Raw genomic sequence first — 15,722 nt, forward strand, 5'->3', positions numbered from 1 at the left:
TAAAATTAGAACTTGGGTTAAGAAATACAAATAACTAAAGGCCTGGGGTAACTAAGCCACTCTTTTAACAGAACACAGAGCACTATCTTGTCTCTTAATGAAGGCACTGCAGGAGGTGATTTTTTTTTTTTTAAGTTGGAGGTGAGGTGAGTGGGTGGGTGAGTAGTGGTATGTCAGAAAGAAAACAGGATGTAGAAAAGGGTTCAGAAGTAAATACAGTGAGAATGATTAAGGAGGCCTCTTGTAGATGCTCTATAAATATTTAACAAGAATTAAATCTAGCATAGGTTGAATATAATTCCTTTTCAAAACCAGTAACTTCTGCCTTTACCTTCCATGTAATTATTGTCATTTAAAAATCATCACACACACAGCTCTCTTCACTAAAATGATTTTGTAACTTTTAACACTCATTAAACGTTTTGTTTATCAAGAGATCCAAAAATCTATTTCCTTTCTTGTCAACTAATGAGATTTCCAACTCCAATTAATTTAGCAGCTGAATAATAGTTTCAACAGCCTATCTTTTATGTAGCTATTTATAGTAAATTGCTTTATAATTTTCTCTCTTTATGTAATCAAGCTGTTTTTCAGTGGTTCTCATCTTTCATGTCTTAATCAGGTATCATGAACCCTCTGAAAGCTGGACTTCTCCCGCTGGAAATGTCATCCCTTCGCTGGAGATCTGGCCCCACAAAAAAGTCTCCTGCATTTAAACAGGGCACATGTTTGACAAACACACACACTCACTCTCCCGCCTGCGTTCCTGGACCTGTCATCACTGATGCAGCGCAGCTGTCAGGGTGGGATGACAATGTGAAGAGCAGGGGAGGGGGCGTGTGGAAGGGGACTAGAGAAATTCACGGGCTAGATTGAGAGTGACAAGCAGGAGACTCCCGCTCTCACTTCTGGGCACATTCATTCAGTGACACGGCCGCACGCTCCCGCGGTATACTGCCCATAAGGAGGTGTCTCTGGTAAACTCCGTCCTCCAGGCCCCTCCGGGAGCTCGAGGCGGGGCGTCGCAGGTCTGGACCCGGGCCCAGGGGAACCGCGGGCGGGGGCAGCGGGAAGGAACAGGGGGCAGGGCTCCGGCGGACCCTCGGGCCGGCCGACTCCCTGCCCCCGCCCCGGGTAGGCCGTACCTGTCCCGCAGCCCGTGCTGGAGGCGGCCCAGTCTTTCGTAGTAGTCGGGGCTCGCCAGGGGCGCGGACGGCGCGGAGACCCGGTGCATTCCGCCGCCGCAACCGCTCCTCACATCCTCCGGGCGGCCAGGGCCCGGGTTGTCCGAGGCAACGGCCCCACCATGCACCGCGGGTACACACTGCGCCCGGACGCCGGACGGGGTGGGGCGGGGCGCCGTGGAGGGGCGGGGGCACGGCGCCGTGAGGGGCGGGGCAACTTCCTGGCGTCGTGGCGCCATGGAGGGGCGGGGAGGAGGCGGGGCAGACGGCTAGGAGGGGCGGGGCGCCGTGGGAGAGGGCGGGGTGCACGCCGGCGAAGAAGAGGCGGCGTTGCGTCTCAGTGCCCAGGCCTTTTGCTTCGAGCCTGATGTCTTCCTCTACCCCAACCGTTCGGAGTTCTCGTGGGAGAGGCCCTGGCCCTCCTTCGGGCGGGGCCCTTCTCTGAAGACCAGGTCTGAAGCCGACCCCGTGATCCCCGCCCCCTGGGTAGAGAATGGAGGCTGGGCGGGAGTAATCACGTGATCATTTTTGTCTTTGACATCAAACTGCTTTAACTTTTCCAGGTGCATTCTCTCCTTCCTTCCCTTCTTCCCAGTATTTGCTGAATGCTGAGCACAGTGCTGTTTGTTTTCCTACCAGCGCTTAAAAGCAAAACAAAACAAAAAAGACAAAATCCTCAGTCCTAAGCAGCTATGCTCAACCCTGACAGTAAACCCCGTTAGCTGAAAGCCCGTGCTGACCCTGAGGCTGTGGCTAAGGCTGCAGATCACATTGCTGGCTGGTGAAGAGGGGGAAGTTGCCAGCAAGTTGCTTGCAAAGCTGACATTTGTGCAGACAGAGCTCAGTGGACGAACGCCCTGTACAATACTTCATCAGGGACTCTGGAGCCCTCTGCCTGAGCTCCAATCCCTTCTTCCAGTGCCCAGCAGTGTGACCACGTACAAATCACCCTCTTTTCCCCCAGGGTTCCTCGTATGTAAAACTGGGAGGCTGTTACTACAGGACCCACCTATGTCGTTTCTATAATGATGAGATTCATTAATGTGTGTAAGTGTTTAGAAGGGGTCCCAGCACATAGGAAGAAGCATCAGTTTTTATCATCATCACCAACTTGGGGGAAAAGCTTTCTGAAGAACCATAACTGTATTCTAAAACCCACAGGGCAGGAAAAAAGAAACTATAGAATTTCTTTAGTCTCTAATTCTTCACTTCTTTTGTTTTTTCTCTGTCATTAATTTCACTTACTTGTGTGCCAGGTGTGACAAACTAGGAAATAGATCATCAGCAAGAGAGATGGGCCATTCAAAGGTCTGCAGTATAAAATGATGATGTTACTCAGCCTTCTCTTCACATTTGCTAGGTCCAGGGCAAGAGGATGAATGGAGACCCTCATGCCATCTGTCGAAATATTAAACAATTATAAATCAAGATGACAAATTGTAGTTAAAATATGGTCCCTCCTACCTTGACCAATGTGCCTTCATAAAAGGGGAGAATTCATACAGGGGAATTTAGTTCTCTGACTCCTTACCCAGCCTTACTGGCCCCCACCCAAGTATCCCCCTCCCCCATACCAATCCACAAGTCCTAGGTCTGTCCTCAGCCCCACCTCAGCCTCCTCTTGGCCACTTCTCAGGCTGAAGGGTAAGCACACCAGTGATGGTTACCCTAGCAAGAAGGACCCAGGAAAGAGGTCTTTAAAGGCCTTGGAAAGGAGCTTAGTCCCCTTTGACCAGGGGATGTCAGGGTGATGGACACCTGGAGTGTGTCCTAGAAGGATGTGTGTGTGTGTGTGTGTGTGTGTGTGTGTGTGTGTGTGAGACCTCTAGGCAGGCATATCCCCTGGCCCGGGGGCCTCCTTGCCTTGTATGGAGTGGCATGGCCAGACAAAGTTCAGAACAGGCTCTGTAACATATAGAAGCCCAGGTAGGGCCTCTTGCCTGAATCTAAGGGTAGTACTGATGTTACTTTTATTTAGTTGTTATATCACATTATACCAAGTTGATCCCATGGTAGTGAGCAAAGATTTGCTTACTGATTTTAGTGCAAACAATATTTTACTACAACCCTGGCCAAAAAAATGCATGTATGGAGATATTTTATTTAGGACCATCCCTACCCATATTAGTTTTTTAAGGAAAAAAATCCCCAATTAATATAACTAATTATTTTCAACAAATACACAGAGTAAGCAGATGAGGCAGTCATTTAGCATCCAAAATTTTTATTCGGCCATTTTAGGAGAGTCTAAAATTAAATATAATTAAGCATTAAATAGATAATTCAAAATAATTATGATTTGCATTCTTTGGTTGATTTATTAATGACATATGACAAATCTAGATGCAGGATTCATTTATTAACAGTAACACCTAGCAAATTAAATGAATATTTCTAGAGTATTTATGCTAAAATTATGCATTCTCAATGGTGACAGACTTTTAATAAATTCAGAGTTCTTCACTTTGAATATTTAATTTGCTGGTGCACTCTCCTTTAACATTGTTCTTAAATCCCCTTATATTAGCAGAGCTGATTTCTGTAAGCAGCTCTGCTTTCAGCTCACCTGGACCACAGGCCATCAAGTCTTCCTAGATGGGCAAGGTTTCTTTTAAGCCAAAGAATGTCTTAGCTGGAAATTAGTTAAGGAATGTAGCCTCACTCCCTTATTTTTTAGAGGAGGAAAAGGGTTCAGGGCAGACAAGGGACTTGGCTAAGGTCATACAACCAGTCAATTGTGTAATATTAATGAGCCTAGTTCCAAAGATAGGTCCCTAATAGCCCCATTAAGCAAACAGCAAGAAAAGCCAATGTTTCATCCCGGTAGTCATATGGATCTTAGGGTGACCCCTATGAAGTTGCTGTTTTTGTAGCTCTAAAACAGTTGAATTAATGGATGGAAAATTGATTTTTGGAAATATGTTGAAATTAGCATTTTACAAAAATGTGAACAGCATGCAATTTAAAAATTAAATTCTGTGTATATGAGTCAATAACTGCTTGGATATTATATTAGTTTCCTAGGGCTGCCGTGATAGAGTACCACAAACCGGGTGGCTTAAACAACAGAAATTTATTGTCTCATAGCTCTGGAGGTCAAAAGTCTGAGATCAAGGTGTTGGCAGGATTGGTTCCTTCTGAGAGCAGTGAAGGAGAATCTATTGCATGCCTCTCCTCTATCTTCTGGTAGCTTGCTGGCCATCTTTTGCATTCCTTGGCTTTGTAGATGACTCACTCTATCCCTGCCTTTATCTTCACATGGCATTCCCCCTGTGTGCATGTATGTCTCCAAATTTCCCCTTTTATAAGGATACCAGTCATATTGGATTAGGGGTCCACCTTCCTCCAGTATGACCTCATCTTAACTAATTAGATCTGCAATGACCCTGCTTCCAAAGAAGGTCACATTCTGAGGTACTGGGAGTTAGGACTTCAACATATGAATTGGGGGAGTTTGCAGGGGCTACACAATTCAACCTATAACAGACATGAACACGGGAAAGTATTTCATTTTGCAATTACTACACGGTTTGTAGGTAGATCTGACTCAAAAGTAGAATGTGGGGGAAAGGCCGTGACATCACATGTATGTGTGTATGTAGCCCCACCTGCCACTGAGCGTCTACACTAGTGTAAGCATTTACTGCCACATTTAAACCCCATGAGAGTCCTCTGAGGACCCTGCAAGTTTAAGCAACTGGCCTAAGATCACACTGCCAGTGTGTTCTTGGCCAGTTCGTGGTAGTGTTGGAATTCAAACAGACTTTTTCCAATTCCCAAGTTCATCCTTTCTTAGCCTCCATTCTATATGACCTTGAAACTCATCATTTGATAGTTACTGATATTTTTTATTTTCCTTGTGTGAGATGTGTAAACATATATACTGTGTGACCCAGAAGGGTTTTTACATATACATAGTTCATTGTTTGGGGAAATAGTATCCCTTGACCTAAGAATGCTTGTTTTCTACATGCTGTCATACAGCATTTTGTGTTCACCATTCTGTTAATTTTCCTCCTTGGCCCTTGGAAAGACTACATTTTTAGCAGAGAGATGGGTCTGTTTGACCCAGGCTGGGCAATAAAATGTGAGCAGAAGTGATGCAGCCAGTTCCAGACCTGGCCCCTGAACATCCTGTACTGTCTTCCCCACTTTTCATTAGGTGGCCAGCTGGATGCAGTGGACCCAGTGGAGAACTCTGAGACCCTGGAAGAAGAGTGAATGGCTGTAAAGAGTACAGGACTGTAACTTGGGCAAGAAATAAACTTTATTGTATTGAGTCACTGATCTTTTGGAGTTGTTTGTTTGAGCAGCTAGCATTACTTATCCTGAGCAATACACAAGCATTCCATGCAAGAATTACACAAATGCATCAAACTATCTTTTTGCAACATTCTCAATGAGGATATATATGACTATCCAGATGGTCAAGGAGACCGCAAACCTGGAACTCTGAGATTCAGAGTCAATGTCTGAGGAGAGAGGCCTAGATAGCAAAGGCAAAGCTACAGTGAAGAAACGTCTAGAGCACCTCTGTCCACTGGAACCTTCAGCAATGATGGAAATGTTCTACTCTGTGCTGTCCAATATGGTAGCCACCAGCCACATGTGACTGTTGAGCACTTTAATGTAGCTACCGCAACCCTGGAATTGAATTTTAAATTTCATTTTATTTTAACTTGTTAAAATTAAAATTGTAGAAGACATGTATCTAGTGACTCCTGTGTTGAACAGTGACGCTCTAGAGATAAAGTAGAAAGATGGTTAAGCATGGTGGGGGAGAGGAGGAGGTCATAAGTCACCAGGAAGTGGAAAGCAGGAACTAGAAGGTGGGATGCCATCATTGGTGGGAGGTAATAGTGATCAGGAGGAGAGGTGTGTTTGTTAATTTTATGTGTCAACTTGCTTAGGCCACGGTGCCCAGTTGTTTGTTCACATACCAGTCTAGAAGTTGCTGTGAAGGTATTTTTTAGATTTCAATCACTAGAGTTTGAGTAAAGCAGATTGCTCTCCATAATGTGGGTGGGCCTCATCAAATCAGTTGAAGGCCTTCAGAGAAAAGACTGAAGTCCCCAGAAGAAAAAGGAATTCTGCCTCCAAACTGCCGGTGTTCAGACTCAAGACAGCAGCATCATCTCTCACTGAAATGTCCAGCCTGCAGGCCTGCCCAATGGACTTAGCTCTTGCTGGTCCCCACAACTGCATAGGCCAATTCCTTATAATAAATCAATCTCTCTCTCTCTGTCCAGATATAGATTTAGGTGTACCTTGGAGATATTATGGGTTCCGTTCCAGACAACCTCAATAAAGCAAATATTGCAGTAAGGCGAGTCACACAAATTTTCTGGTTTCCCAGTGAACATAAAAGTTATGTTTACACTGTACTGTAGTCTATTAAGTGTGCAATAGCATTACGTCTAAAAAAGTACATACCTTAATTTAAAATATCTTATTGCCAAAAAGAGTGCTAACCCTCACTGAGCCTTCAGTGAGTCATAATTTTTTGCAATAGCAACATGAAAGAACACTGATCACAGATCACCATAACAAATATAATAATTTAAAAGTTTGAAATATTGAGAGAATAACCAAAATGTGACACAGAGACATGAAGTGAGCAAGTACTATTGGAAAAATGGCACTGATGGACTTGCTCGGGGCAGGGTTACCACAAACCTTCAGTTTGCAAAAAACTCAGTATCTGTGAAGTGCAATAATGTGAAGCACAGAACAATGAGGTATGTCTGTATATCTATCTATCTATCTATCTATCTATCTATCTATCTATCTATCATACTGTTTCTGTTTCTCTGGAGAAGCCTGACTAATTAATACAGGAGGGCAAGAGGTTACTAAGAGCATTTTGCTCTAAGGCATTTGTAATAGCTAATTTAAAACAATAAGAATAGGATGCAAATTCCAATAAATAAAGTGAAAACATAGATCTCCTCATATGATTTCATATCATGTAAACCAACAATTAATGTGTGGATCTCTAAAATATGCGAGATATATGAAAGCTAAATAACAGCTGAAATAACAGAGTCATTGAATGGCTCTACTAGAGACTCGGTTCTTAAAGGAGATGGGCTCGCTCTGCTCCAGTTTCCATGTGCCCATGATTTCCCTGAGGCCCTTGAATTTGTGCTTCCGTGAGGTCTCCAGGATTCTCCCATTATTGAATGGAATCCTCAGAGGCATTAGACTTAGAGCACCAAATCCTATACTCTTCTCCCTGCAGGACTGGGTGGTGGCTTGGTTCCACCTGGCCACGTATGCCCCAGATCCCTGGGTGCAGGAGGAGCAGCCCTGCATCCCTCTAGGTGTTGACGTCACGTGTGAACAATCTGAGTGCTGAGATTCTCCTCAAAAATCATTTGGTGGATTTCATAATTGTTTGCCACTTGCATGCACTTCTCATCAGGGTTCAACGAGTACTCATAACTACAAGGATTGGAAACAAAGGGATGCTCTAGACCTGCTCTTAAAACTCGCATGCAGGTTGAAACCCAAGGGTTTTGCATAATAAATACCATTGAATTTGATGGCTGTGTGTTTGTGTTTACCAGGTGACAGGGCACCGGATGTAGAACTTCTACTTTTCACATCGTCTGCGATTATCTACGGCATGTGTCCTTGTAGAAATGTTGGCTTCAGTCATCCCTGGGACCTGGATGGTGATCGCCACACAGAACACCCTCCCGGAGTCAATAAACACTTGCCATGTGTCCTAGAGAAGAGGTAGAAGAATACAGAGGCTGAGAATTCAGGCTCAGGTCCCCCTCTGTGTGGTATACTACCACCTCCTCTTGCAAGTTGTGTGACCTTGGGCAGATCACTTAACCTTGCTGTGCCTCAAATTCCTCATCTGCAAAATGGTGATGGTAATAGTACCTTCCTCTTAGGCTTGTTGAGAGGATTAAATATGGTAGACTGTGTGATGCACGTAGAATCATGTCTGGTAGAGTTAGCCCTCAATAAATATAAGCTGGTGTCACTTCTTAGAAGGCAAGAAGAATATCCCTTTGGGAGATGAGGAGAATCATCAGAGATAAAGGCCCACGTTCTGCTTCGGGCTATTTGTCTCTATCTCTCTAGCTCTCAAAGCCATTTCCCAAGCTTCCTCTCCATCTTTATCAACCCTGCTGGCTCTGCACTCACACGCCAACTCAGAGGGGTCCAGTCATCTGAACTCATGACTGATGACACAGCAGGTGACATTCAGCTGGGAACCTCAACACGAGAATCAGTTTCATTCTTTTGTGTCCAACCTGGATGTAGGAGGGATCCCAGCCCATCACCCCTCAGGAGTAGAAATCCAGGCCATGGAAGGGAGTGCCCAGCACCACGTTGTCCAAAGACCACATGCTTGGGAATCAGGAGACCTGAATTCAAATCCCAGCTCTGCCTTATACCAGCTGTGTGGCTTTGAGCACATTTCTTAACATCTTAAATGCTTCATTTTGCTCATTTCTAAACTCAGAGTAACAAATTTTTATTTATGGAGTTATTGTGAGGTATGAAGGAGGTAACATTTGAGAAGCTCTTAGCACAAGCCTGGCCGTAGAAAACATTCATTGAGCAAGTGGTTCCCACACCTCCCTGAGGACAAGGAACGCTCCTAATTTCCTAGGACTTTGCAGTGTAACCAAAGGGGAATGGCAACAGGTTCATTTTGTTATTGGGGGTGTACGTGTGCACATGCATCAATAAATAGCATCAAATAGTTCATATTAATGGAGGCTCTTCCTAGCTCTTTACATGTACTATCCCCATTTTCCAGATGAGGAGCTTGGGGCACATCAATGTTAAGCAGTCCAGCCAAGGCCACACAGCTCACGAGAGCAGGCGTGGTGTTATAACCCCCACCAGATAACACAGAGCCCAAACCCTCCATCTTCTCCAACTTCTCACCAGGACAAGTGTTTGTTGGCGCAGGGAAACTTAGGGACGGGAGGGCGTGTCCTGTCCAGGGTGGGCCACTGCAGCTGGAACAGAAGCTGGAATGGGTCTGTGGAGGTTTGACAGACACCACTTCTTCCCAGGGTGGACTTTTTCGGGTTGGACTCAATTAGAATCTTTTCAGCTATTTAAATAATGCACCGTGAGTATTTTAAAGCCATGGTTCGTTACCACAACTCAACTGTAAGTCTTCCGCAGAGAGAAAGACTGGCATCTGTTTCTTTGGTGTTCTTCAGCTCAGCTCTGGGACTAGAACCCAGCTCAGAGGACCACTCCAAAATACTGGCTGATGGGACAATGTAGCCATTTTTAAAAATTAAGGTATATTAGCACAAGGAACTATGTTCAATATCCTGTGATAAACCATAATGGAAAAGAATATAAAAAAAGAATGTATATAGGTGTATAACTGAGTCACTTTGCTGTACAACAGAGACTGGCACATTGTAAATCAACTGTACTTCAATAAAAAAATAGTAATAAAAAAGAAAAAGAAAAAGAAACCCAAAGAAACCAAAAAACTTGAGGTATAGTTCACAGTTCTTAAAATTCACCCTTTTAAATGGTACAGTTCAGTGGTTCTTAGTATATCCACAAAGTTGTGCAACCATCACAACTATCTAATTCTAGAACATTTTATCACCCCCGAAAGAAACTCTCTACCCGTTAGCAGTCACTCTCCCTTCCTATGGGTACCCCCGGTCCCTGCCTACCACCAATCTACTTTCTGTCTCTGTGGATTTGCCTATTCTGGAAATCTTATATGAATACAATTACACAATAGGTAGCATTGTGTCTGAAGAAGACATTATTTTCTCGGTATGTTAGGATGGTCAGTGTGGAAGCTGACTTCTACGGTGGCCCCTGTATTAGCTGCTCCAGCTCTCATAACAAAGTTCCACAGACTGGATGGCTTAAAGAACAGAAATTTCTTTTCTCACAGTTCTGGAGCCTAGAAGAGATCAAGGTTTAGGCAGGGCTGGTTTCTTCTGAAACCTGTCTCCTTGGCTTGCAGACAAGTGTGTCTTTGCATGGTTTTCCCTCTGTGCACGTCTGTGTTCCAATCTCCCTTTTCATAAGGACACCCGTCATTTTGATTAGCCCCATCCATCCTAGTGACCTCATTTTACCTCAATCACCTCTTTAAAGGGCCTGTCTCCAAATACAGTCACATTCTGAGGTACCGGAGATTAAGGCTTCAACATATGAGTTCTGGGGGACACAATTCAGCCCATGACAGCCCCCCCATGTTCCTTTCCATCAGGAATTCATGCTCATGTGCAGTCCCTTCCCATTGAATCAGGGCTAACGTGTGTGATGGTGTGTGACATCCAAAGATGGCTCACTGTGAGGTAAACCAGCCACTATATTGTGAGGAAGCCCAAGCTGTCCTGAAGAAGGGCCACTGGAGGGTAACTGGGGCCTCCCTCGAACTGCCAGTGTCACCTTACCACCATGTGAGGGAGTGGAAATGGATCCTCCAGCCCTGTCCCCACTCCTGACGACTGCAGCTCTAGCCAACATCTGACTGCAACCTCGTGAGAGACCTCCAGAGAGAATGGACTGGCCAAGCTGCTCTTGAATTCTGACCCACAGAAGCATGAGATAATAAATGGTCCTTTTAATTTTAAGTCACTAAGTTTTGGGCTGATTCGTTATGCAGCATTAGGTAACTGATACAGCTGATGCAGAATGGTACTTGTTGAAGAAGTCAGTGATTATTATATACCCACTGTCTTTCAGCCATAGAATCATCTGTGGGAGTCATCTTCAAGCCTCACAAGAGCTCTGTAAAATGTATATTATTATCACAGTTTCATTGAGGCTTGTGGTTAAGGAACTTGCTGAGGATTTAAATCTATGTGCTTTCTACTGCATCCCTGGATCCCTACTGTAGGATAGTCTCACCCGGGACAGGATTGGGTCCACAGTGAACTACTTGCTAGCAGTTAGCAGCAACGGGAGTGACCCAAAATGTGTCTCCTACTTACCTCGGAATTCTACTTGGGAAAAATCATCCTTCTGCATTTAATATTTCTTTCTCTTTTTTTCTCTCATATATTTCTTTCCTTTCTATTTCCCTGTGTGTGTGTGTGTGTGTGTGTGTCTATCTATCATCCTTCTGCATTTAATATTTCTTTCTCTTTTTTTCTCTCATATATTTCTTTCCTTTCTATTTCCCTGTGTGTGTGTGTGTGTGTGTGTGTGTGTCTATGTGTGCCTGTGCTTGTATTTCAGTGTCTTCAAACAAAAATGATTTATTGTTTCTCATGAACCTATGGGCTGGATGGGCTCAGCCAGGTGACCTGGATTACTTATTAGCCTGCATTCAACCAGGAGCTCAGCTGAGTCTGGAAAAATGTCCATGGGGGCTTCACCCTTATATCTGGGCTTTGGTAAAGCAATTGGCTGGACCTCTGTCCACATGGTCCTGCATCATTTAATGGTCTGGCTTCTTTCTACAGTAGCTGGCTGCCGAGAAAGCTCTCATGTATTTCATTATTTATTTATGAAGCAACACATCACGCAAAATTCTGTGGAAAAGATATACAGTAAAAATATCCCTCTAATCACTGCCACCAGCTTCCAGCTTCTTTTTCTGGTGCACAACCAGTTACCATTTTCTTACGTAACTTTTCTGAGTGATTCTGAGCACATACATATGTCTATGTCTATATGTATATGAATATCTCTACATTTCTTTTTTATTGAATTATAGTTGATTTATAACGCTGTATCAGTTTCAGATGTACAGCAAAGTGATTCAGTTATACATATAAATGTATATCTGTTCTTTATCAGATTATTTTCTATTATAGGTTATTGCAAGATATTGAATATAGTTCCCTGTGCTATACAGTAGGTCCTTGTTGTTTATCTATTTTATATATAGTAGTGTGTATCTGTTGATCCCAAACTCCTAACTGATCCCTCCCTTCCTCCCCATTACCCTTTGATAAGCATAAGATTGTTTTCTATGTCTGTGAGTCTATTTTGCTTTGTAAATAAACTCATCTGTATCATTTTTTTAGATTCCACATATAAGTGATATCATATGATATTTGTCTTTCTCTGTCAGACTTACTTCACTTAGTATGATCATCTCTAGGTCCATCCATGCTGCTGCAAATGGCATTCTTTCATTCTTTTTTATGGCTAAGCAATATTCCATTGTGTATATGTATCACATCTTCTTTATGCATTCATCTGTCGATGGACATTTAGGGTGCTTCCATGTCTTGGCTACTGCAAATAGTGCTTCGATGAACATTGGAATGCATGTATCTTTTTGAATTAGAGTTTTTGTCTTTTCCAGATTTATGCCCAGGAGTGGGATTGTTGGATCATATGGTAGCTCTACTTTTTTTTAACTTTAAAAATATAATTAATTAATTAATTAATTTTTGGCTGCATTGGGTCTTCATTGCTGCATGCGGGCTTTCTCTAGTTGTGGCGAGTGGCGGCTGGCTACTCTTTATTGCGGTACACGGGCTTCTCATTGCAGTGGCTTCTCTTGTTGTGGAGCACGGGCTCGAGGCGCGTGGGCTTCAGTAGTTGTGGCTTGTGGGCTCAGTAGTTGTGGCACATAGGCTTGGTTGCTCCATGGCATGTGGGATCTTCCCGGACCAGGGCTCGAACCCGTGTCCCCTGCACTGGCAGGCGGATTCTTAACCACTGCGCCACCAGGGAACTCATGGTAGCTCTACTTTTACTTTTTAAGGAAACTCCATACTATTCTACGTCTACATTTCTATATCTATAGCTATTGTATCACTTAAAATATACATGGTAATATTGTTTACACATTTCCGCATCTTGTGTTATGCTTAACATATCTCAGAGATCTTTCTGTATCAGTATATGTAGGACTATAACTCTGCCTCATTATATATGCAGCAATATAGTGTTTCACTTTATGGATATCACATGAAGCAGTTTAATCAGTCCTCTCTTGATGGACCTGTGATATTGACAGTGGTGTCATTTAATGCAGTAACTTCTATTTACTTTCTAAAAATTGACTTAATAATGTCATTGGGATAGGCATCTTTCTGGTACAACAGAGCGCCACCCCACTGTAGCACTGCTAATGGGTCAAATGCATACGTGTGCCATGCATATAGAAACGTGCTTCAGGAGAGGCTGCTGACACCTACCTCTGCGCTTTAAAAAACTTGTATCATTAAGTCATACGTCCAGATGTGCTCCACCTCTTTAATCCCCCTCTCCTCAGTTTTCATTAGATTTTTTAATACCCCATGCTACTACTATTCCATTATCTTAGAGAAAATTTCCCTCTTCGGCTTCAGTGACCTGACCTGAAACCCTCCTTCAATCGTTAGCTGTTTATGTTGCTGCTTGAAACCACATACAATCAGACCCATACTTGGTAATACCAGCCTTAGGAGACAGGCATGGCAGAGTCAGTGCTGCCCTGTTGGTGTCCAGGTATACACTGCTTGACATCGGGTCCTCATTGTTTCAGGTGTATTACTCCATATCCAGTAGGACTAGAGGATGTACTCTAGAACCAGAAGACCTGGGTTCTAACTCTAGTTCTGCTTCTAGCTGGCTTCATCATTTGTCAAATGACCTGTCTTCATTCCATTCCCAAAAGCAGATCTCAAGACAAGGTTTGGGGGCACAAGTAGTTTATTTAGGAGGTGACCCCAGGAAGTGGTTGAGAAAGAGAGGATGTGACACAGGGGAGGGAAGGAGGCAGATATACGTACTTTAATCAGCATGTTATCACTGTGGGCAAGTGTGGCTCAATTCAGTGGAGCCTCTAAGGGACTGTATAGAATAGAACGAAATCATCCTGATGGCGGGATGGAGAGTTGCCCCTGGGATGTTAGCTGCCTAGTGTTTCCAATCTTCCATGGACCAGAGAACACCCTCAGGCAGAGAGACGCAGGATGTCTCTGGCTGGAGAGAAACCATGAAGGTATCTTCCAGGCTGAACCAAGGGGAAATGGACTCTGACAGACTCTGTTATGTTTAGAAACAGCATATACATTAGCTAAGAACCTAGCTTTTGGCTACTTAATGGAAAGTGCTTCCTGATAGGTGAATAAGTAAAGACTTTTCGAGCACTTACTCTGGGCCTAAAGGGTGCTTAGCATTTGGGGGCACGAAAGAAGTTTCCATAGAGAGCCTAGAACATGAGGCAGGCACTGAATGTGTGCCCTTTAATACACATGAGACCATCAATCCTAAGACAGTGTGGCAAGTTAAGCATTATTATCCTGAGGCTCAGAGAGGTTGATTCTCCTGTTCAAGGTCCTACAGCAGACAGAGAAATAGAGATACACCCATGTTTATCTACATGACATATGTCCTCTCATCTGGCTAAGGCTGTGTCTGACCTCTGGTTTCTACTGCCTTGTGGAGAACTAATAAGTGAGCTTTTTTAAGGTTGTCGGATAAAAGATCAATATACAAAAACGACTGTATTTTTATATGCCAGCAACAAACAATGGGAAATCGAAATTTTAAAAATACCTTTTATAATAAAAATATGAAATACTTAGGGAAAAATCTGACAGAAGATGTGAAAGTTCTATACACTGAAGACTGTGTATATTGCTGAGAGACATTAAAAAAGATCTAAATAAATGAAGAGAAATATGGGTCAGGGGGCTCAACGTTGTTAAGATGTCAGTTCTCCCCAAATTGATCTATAGATTCAGTGGAATCCCAATCACAATCCCAGTAGGCTTTTTTTGTAGAAATTGACAAGCTGATTCTAAAATTCATATGGTAATGCAAAGGACCTAGAATAGCCCAAATAACTCTAAAAAAGAAAGTTGGAGAAGTAAGACTGATTTCAAGACTTATTACAAGGCTATAATAATCCACTACTCTGCTCAGCAGGAAACTGTTCAACTGCCCTGCATGATTCGGACTGAAGAACTTGGGGGATGCACAGAAGCTGGACAATGGGTGGGCATGAACCGGTCTCATCCAGGCAATCACACCTCCGGCATTCCTGAAAGAGTCAAATGGGATGATGTCTGCAAAAGCAGTTTCATGAAGAAAAATAGTCAAATGAATGGAAGGAATTCATTTTTCTAATTTCTGGTGGGTCCATTCAAGAAAACGTTCGTGTTTTAATTTAATTTTTTTTTTGCAAGCTCCCATGTACTCTTGATCCTCCTTCTGCATTTCAGAAGTAGTTAATTGGCCAGTCCACCAGTCTACGCTGTTGGGATCATTTCAGGTTATACTGAAGTCTCCAGTTATAAAATCAAATCTTCAGATTTGATTTTCAGCAGGCAGTTGCCAATGGCCCACTCTAACTAGACAGAGCTCCTGGGACAGAAAGCCATCTCTCAGTCTGTACAACAATTGTCCCTATTATTGCAGAATATAGGTAGGCATGAACTGCCTGGATAAAGATAGTCAAGATAGTTTTTTCCTCTGTTGGTTTATTTTAAAGAAATCACACCATATTATGGTATTTTTTCCCTTTTTCTAGCTTCTTTAGGATTTATGTATTTCACCTAACAGTGTGTGTGTGTGTGTGTGTGTGTGTGTGTGTGTGTGTATGTGTGTGTGTTGAGTTTTTGATACCTA

At 43.2% G+C, this 15,722-nt stretch overlaps 1 protein-coding gene across 1 annotated transcript in view; it reads right to left on the reverse strand.

Annotated features, from left to right (window-relative positions):
* Positions 1-1,329, reverse strand: part of KIZ (kizuna centrosomal protein) — a 126,648-nt gene extending 125,319 nt beyond the window's left edge. The window contains exon 1 of the mRNA XM_024123481.3: positions 1,146-1,329. Within this exon, the coding sequence (XP_023979249.1) occupies positions 1,146-1,234 (89 nt within the window). The 5' untranslated portion in view covers positions 1,235-1,329. The remainder of the gene's footprint in view (positions 1-1,145) is intronic.
* Between the last annotated feature and the right edge of the window lie 14,393 nt (positions 1,330-15,722).

Source organism: Physeter macrocephalus, chromosome 14 (assembly GCF_002837175.3).
Source record: "Physeter macrocephalus isolate SW-GA chromosome 14, ASM283717v5, whole genome shotgun sequence".
Classification (NCBI taxonomy): domain Eukaryota; kingdom Metazoa; phylum Chordata; class Mammalia; order Artiodactyla; family Physeteridae; genus Physeter; species Physeter macrocephalus.